We start from the raw sequence: 7227 nt of genomic DNA on the forward strand, positions 1-7227 counted from the left end.
GGAACACGAGCTCGGGGCAAACACCCCGTTCTTGATGTACAGTACGTGTACACACTAACACAATGCATTTTTTGACATATTTTTATCTGGTAAATGCCACTGGGCTGTGATAAAATATCCTTTCCAGAAGGACATTCTGGACTTTCATTCCTTCCTCAACAAGTTTGCTATGGAGTGACCGAGTTGTTAATATGTCCACACATAGATAATTTTCTTAAAAGTCTGCTGACAAGCAAATATCCAGTAGGTCTTGACAGTACTTAGAGAAAAATCCTATAAAATTCAACAAATAAAAATACGAACGCAATTTTGCTAGAATATAAAATTACTGTCAAAAGTAAAGATGTTTAACATACAATATTTTGGTGATATTTTCTTAAAGACTGTTTTATTATGATTATAATTATCATTTAATGTGCAGAGTTCTAGGACAAGAATAAAATTATCTGTTAAACTATTAATAATGTTACATTAAATCACTGAAATGTTGTGAAAATAAGTATATCACTTTCCCTTAACAGTTGTAAGCTTCCAGTTCCTTAAGTGGCAACTTCAATATTAGAGACTGTTGGGAGTTATGGGACACTAAGACTTTCAATTTTTGAATTAATTCATTCTTAAGATGTCCTTAAAGACAACCACTATACTCTGCTGCCTTTATAGTACATTAGTCCTGATGGAATTAAATCAGTATCATCATATACTTGAAGAATCTAGTTGGTTACCAGGGAAAAAAAAAAGTGAATAACTGCCAAGCTGAAATAAAATCTAAATATTTTGTTTTTCATATTGGGCATTTTCACAGAAGAACCTGCAGTTCTGCTCGGGTGACACTGAAGGGCCTGAGCTGACAACTGATTAAACTCGGAATGGCAGCAGAATTCAGCCACTGCTGAACATCTTCCTTCATTTTTTTTTTCTCTTCCAGAATTCCAGTAGCAGACTGTAAAAACAGATTATCAACAATGAAAGCAAATAATTTTCTATAGTCTACACGAGCAGTGAGTTATTTCAGTGGCTAACGTGTTTTAGAGTGAAGCCTGAAACTGTTCTCTAAACAAATGTGTCACTAGTAAAATCACCACTAAGCTGTATATGAGAGATGAAATTTGTGCGAACATCACTGGCAAGGTGACACGCGGAATAGCAAAACACGTATTTGAAGGATTCCCATAGCAATTTGCAATATACAGGTTATTTTAAAGCTTTGTATTTCTTAGGATCTACTGTAACTGGTCTTAACTAGAACGCATACAGGTGCAAAGGCATTAATTCAGCAGTTTCAGAGGTGGATTTGTTCAGTGCCATGTCCCACTTGGGCTCTGCCAGGATTAACTTCCAGGGCACCTCCAAGCAAACAGAGACACAGGGGCACGAAGGGGGAAGAACATATTTCATCCTCCCCCAAAACATAAACTTTAGATGGAAAGCTGCTTTGCATACGTGCATTTTAGACATAAAGATTATTGATAATAATACCTGCAGCATCGGTTTTGTCATTCAAGTTCCTAGTCATTGCTAGAAAAGTTAAAAATACTACAAGGAGACAACATTTAATCTGCAGCGCTGCACAAATAAATCAAAACACCAGGCCACTAAAAAAGACCCTTTTGTTCGAAAGTTCCCAGGCACAAGCTGTCACAGGGATCCTCACTTCACCAGAGTCCATTCCGACCTCTCTGCTTTCAGTGATGAGCCACCCGATAAAGGGTTTTCTGGAACGGCTGGTGTGAGAAACCCAGGTTGTGTTATTGTCTCCCCAGGTGACCACACAGCCCGTTAGTCAACGCACGGGGAACTTCAGGGTCATACAAAATCATGCTCCACTAAAAACTTTTTGAAAACATATTTACAACTTTCACTTTATCAGAGAACTTTCTCAAAGGACTATTCAAATTCTGTGTTTATATTTCCCCTCTTCTTTCTCCCAATCTTCCTGAAAGTCTTTTCCCAAATCATAGTGATACTTTCAGTAATGTTAGAAGGGGAAAAAAAATCCCAGAAGAGCAGAGACCGAATTGTACTCAACCGGTGCAGAAGTGAGCCAGCTATCTTTAACATGCTGAACATACCCTATGCAAATCTCAAAGGGGTGTTAACCAAAGGTCCTCGTTGTAATCTCAGTGCTTTGTAAACACTGAACTACTCTACATTACTGCAGCTTTTTTACATCACTAAAGCTTCTTCCCATTCAGTTTTCTCACTTGCAGAGGTTCACAGAAAGATCCAACTTCAAAATGCATTTATTTCATTCCAGCTTGCAATTTCTTTCGAATAAATTATTGTTCTCTCTGCTTATACTTGCAGGCAAGTATAACAACAACTATTATATTCAAAGTGTGCTTTTATCAAATAATTGAGAAAACAAGTTTATTAACCACAAAGCACACCAGAGAAAGTTTAGAACACACAAGATTATCAAACTAAAGAACATATTTTATTTTTAATAAAATATTGGAGCATGAAAAATAATTGTATGTTACAAATATATACAGCACAAAACTGTGCACCCCCAGCACAGTAAAGAGCATCACTCTATACAAAGCTTCCCTTTGCAGAATCTAGTGCTTCTTGATCTATTCATAGTGAGAATTTGTTTAACAATAGAAAGAGTCAATAAGCCCTTTGGGTCTCTTTGAATTGATCCCCCCTCCCTTTTTTTTTTCTGCACAAATCAGTCCAAACGTGTATAACATTGGCTTGATTTCCATTAAAAAGCCACAAAATGTAACACTAAAGGGTTTCTGAGGACTAGACCTCTTAGTTCTTTTGTTAAGAGATTTCTTTTGTTGTCTTTATGTACAGCAAAATACTTGTTTCTCTTTTCATGTCATGGTAGGAAAAAAAAAATGTATTGCACATTATTCTTATTCACAAAGTTTGTGTCTGGTGCAGGAAGTTTCTCTTTTAGTGAAAGAATGTTGGTGAGCGTTATAGATTGCATCTATTTTTAGGCACTCCAAACCCACTAGGATGAGACGAGTTGTAAAGGATTTCTCTCTTTTTTGTTTTGCCTTTTTTTTTTTTTTTTATAGTTAGCACAGAAGTTGCTTTCAGAGACAGCAAACTTACTGCAGACAGGCCTCTCTGGGACCTTGGCTCCCTAAAGAGACAATGCATACTTGGGCACTTTTAAAATAAAAATCATTGCTCCATAAAACTTGACTATACCTTGTTACTCAGAAATCTGTAGGAAATCCAGCTCAGCTACATGAAAAAGTTAAATAGGGTGGTTTAAAAAAAGGAAAAATATATATAAAATAATCCGAGGGCTGGGTGAAGTACTTAACTACAAATTAGTAACAGAAGGGACTGTTTTAATTCACGATATTCCTTTCACTGCAAACCTTTCCATAAGTACATTTACCTTCAGTTTTTCACCAGGTCCCAAATTCAGCATGATACATTTTTTGCCTTGAGATATTAAACTGACAGAAAAAGCACCATTTAATTCTGAATTTCTGACTGCTACTGTGGACATTTGTAAGCGTGTAAGGTGAGATCTAGTCTTTTCTAAAACCTGATCACACGCAAGTGGGTGGTTGTAACGTCGATTCATATTTTGCAAGGTGAGTTTTCTGTGGATGTTGAGGCTTTTTGTAGATTCCGCTACTTGTAATAACACTTGCAGGTTTTCTCCTACTTCTCTTCTTTAGTCTTCGACTACAAACATTTTGCCAGGACTGAAGAGTCTTGGAAGTCCAGATCCACATACCACTAGTAATGCCCACGACTAATAACATAAAAATTTTGACCATAAAAATTTCTACTGCTGGAATAGAGGTATTCATCATGCAGTCTAAATTTTTAGTCTGATTGTTCATCTTGCATTTCTGTTGAGTCGCCACAATTTTCCAATAATCCATATTAAGTCTTTCATAAAAATAGCAAGCTATCACACAAGTTGCAGGCACTGTATACAAGACTGAGAAGACACCAATCCTGACCATAAGTTTCTCCAGCTTGTCAGTATTTTCTCCACCGGTTTTCATCACCCTCCTGATATGAAAAAGGGCCACAAAACCAGAAAGAATAAAAGAAGTGCCAATGATTAGATAACAAGCCAAAGGAATGAGTACGAACCCCGTCAAGGCATTCACATCCATGCTGCCAACATAGCACAACCCTGTCAGCTCATCTCCAGCCACCCTCCTCATCACTAGGATCATTATGGTCTTCACCGCCGGAATGGCCCACGCTGCTAAATGAAAGTAGCTACTGTTTGCTTCAATTGCTTCATGCCCCCATTTTTTCCCGGCTGCTAAAAACCAAGTTAAAGTCAAGATTACCCACCACAAGGAACTTGCCATACCAAAGTAATACAGAACCAGGAACACAATGGTGCAGCCAGTGCTCTCCAGTCCCTCCTGGATGACATAGAGTTGGCCGCTGTCCCTGTCACAGGCAATGCTTTCAGCACCTGAAAAGAGGCGAATAATGTACCCCACCGAGTAGACGCAGTAGCACATGGAGAGGAAGATAATGGGCCTCTCGGGGTACTTGAAACGCTGAGGATCTATCAGAAAAGTGAGTACAGTAAAAGCACTGGAGAAGAAGCACAGGATGGACCAGATGGCAATCCAAACGACAGCAAATTGTTTGTCATCCTTGCTCCAGTAAACATCAACCCCCGGCGTGCAGAGCGGCGCGCAGGAAGCGCTCTTTTCCACATGGTGGAACTTGCCGGGATTGTCACAGGAGGTTCTGCTCAGGCTGTCCTTGTGCTGCTGCAGATCGTGGCCACTGCTGGGCCGCTGTGGCCGGAACATGGGCGGCAGCATGCTGGATCCCCTGGGCGGCTCGTCCGATCCGTTGTTGGGGGCTTCCATGCACAGGTAATTGGGGTCATTCTTGTTGGGCAGTTTGCTGCAGTCTAAGGAGTCTGGCCATTTAAAATTGAACTGCTCCATAATAGGAGAGCATTTCAGCCTCGCCTGCTCGCACATAACCCTGCAGGCAGGGATTGGGGTAGAAACCTGCTCGGTGCACATAGGGGCGTAGAGGGAACAGAGGAAAAATTTCAGATGGCTGTGGCAACCGTACTCCACCAAGGGGGCAAACTCGTGCAGCTGAATGGCAGCTTCCCGTTGGTTTTCGTGTCCCATCAGGTTAGGCATCCTCGTCATGTTGTACCCTATATCCTTGCACATGGGGATTTCTATCGGCTGGCACCTCCCGTCGCCGGGGCGGTCAATGTCCATGGAGCTGATCCCGCTGCAGCAGCAGCTCAGCCAGCAGAGCACCACCAGAGTCCGCACCACGTTCCCGGTCGCTGGCCCCATTGCGGCGGCCACGCGTGGGCCCGGAGCGCGGGGCCGTCCCGCAGGTGCCCGGCGCCGTGCGGGGAGGGGAGCGCGGCAGGGGGGCGGTTCAGCTCAGCGGCTGCGCGGCTCCTGCGGGGGCCGGCATCGCCCCCGACCTCGGCGGGGGAGCTGGGCGGCGGGGGGCGGCGGCACACGGGGCAGCATCGCCCGCCCCGCTCAGCGCCCCGCGCAGCGCCCCGCGCAGCTCCGCATCGGCCCCGCCGGCAGCGCAGGGAGGCGGGCGGGCAACTTCGCAAAGCACCGGGAGGAGATGAAGCACCCCCAATCCACAGATGCGCAAAACTTACTGCGGGGAGCCCGGCAACTTTCTTTTCGCCGGGTCTTCCACTTTCGCGACCCGTCCTTCCACCACCCTTCCTCCTCCTCTTCCTCCTCCCCGCCGCTGCTGCTTCCTCGCAGCGCAGGCAGAGCGATGCCGGAATAGCTGGGGTCTGGGCAGCCCCGAGCGATCACTGCTGCAACTTGCACATGTTCCGGGCGGATTTGTGGTGCAGCGGGTTCCTCCGGGGATTTTCCTCTTCTTAGAACGGGTCACAGCTCCGTACTTTCTCGCCGAGAGGTGGGGATTGGTTTACCCGAGTGTAGAATAAAGGAGGAGGAGGAGGAGGAAATATCTAAGCCATTGAAGAGGGGGGCCCGAAAAATCCCCCCCAGCCCTTCTCGCCGCCCTCTGGTCCGGGTTTGCAATAGGCCGGCTCCTGCGGGCTGTCTGTGCCCGCTCCGCTCCCCCCGCATTAGCAGAAACTCCTGGGGCCGGAGCAGCTGGGGTTTTTAGGGGGCGGTTGAGTCCAAGGATGAAATGGAAATTCAAAAAAAAAAAAAACAACACCAAAACTGTGCAGGATCCGCCTTGCATACGACATCCACTTTGCATGAGAAAGGTGAAGCTGACACGGTGATTACTTTCCAATCACTCGGAACGCCTTGAAACCTCCTTAAGGACCCCTACAGGTTTTCCTTGATCGGCACAGATTAGAAAAAGCCCCATTTGTTTCTCTCTCCTTCTGGCTTCTCTTCCTTTCTCCTTTCCCTCCCGTTGCCCTCCCTTGAAAGTTTAACGAGACCTTTTCTCTGGAAGGCGTCAGCTCAGGTGGGAGCCCGGCGAGCGAGCGGGGGCTCCCGGCCAAGGGTGAAGGTGCCGCCTCCTCGCTGCCTTTCGGGGGGGGGCGGTGTAAAGGTTTGGCAGGGAGGATGGGGGGGGAGGAGGAGGAGGAGGATGCATTTTATGGCCAGTGCTATAAACTCTTCGCTGCCAGGGTCATAAAATATGGTTGCTTTCAGCCTGGAATCTCAGCTGTTTTCAAATGTCGTGCTTTGTCTGGAATTCCTAAATGAACAGGACAGGCAGGATCGCTGAGAAAGTACCTGATTATGGTTTTAATCACGGAATGGCATCACTCGAAAAGTAGCTTGCCTTTTTGGGTTTTTTTCTTAAATAAGAAACCCTAAGAGGTCTAGAGGCATACCCTGGGGAAAGTTACTTCATCCACTATAGAAAAAATACTTACAGATTTTGGAGGTGGGGATCATTCTAAAGTGAGTTGCGTTTACTTTTTAAGTTAAACTCTGAGATTTATTCTGCTTATTGGTCTATCAGAGCTAGAAGGAAGAAGTTAAATCTGAAGCCAAACTATAATTCACAATTTTACAGACCAAAAAGGAGCGCTGTGATCAGAGGTCAAAAGATTACATTTTTTTCTTTTTCCCCTCCTTTGAGCTTAGTTTTAGTGAACATATTAACGAAGAAGGCAAATCTCGCTTTCTCTCCATTCATGCTCGCCCACACAAACCGGGCTCCTCTCCATCAGTCCTTGTTTCTTATCAAAATGAACACGGATTCTCCTGGAAACTCCCAAATCCCGCAGGGTCAGAGTTAATACCCCACCGGGCTCCAGAAAGGAAA

General features: G+C 44.6%; 1 protein-coding gene across 1 annotated transcript; it reads right to left on the reverse strand.

The window, feature by feature from the left end:
* Nucleotides 1–3416: 3416 nt before the first annotated feature.
* On the reverse strand, nucleotides 3417–5282 carry FZD10 (frizzled class receptor 10). Its single transcript, XM_065646363.1, has one exon. The coding sequence runs from the start codon at nucleotides 5280–5282 to the stop codon at nucleotides 3525–3527; it is 1758 nt and encodes a 585-aa protein (XP_065502435.1). The 3' UTR covers nucleotides 3417–3524.
* Between the last annotated feature and the right edge of the window lie 1945 nt (nucleotides 5283–7227).

The sequence above is a fragment of the Caloenas nicobarica genome, chromosome 16, assembly GCF_036013445.1.
Source record: "Caloenas nicobarica isolate bCalNic1 chromosome 16, bCalNic1.hap1, whole genome shotgun sequence".
NCBI lineage: Eukaryota > Metazoa > Chordata > Aves > Columbiformes > Columbidae > Caloenas > Caloenas nicobarica.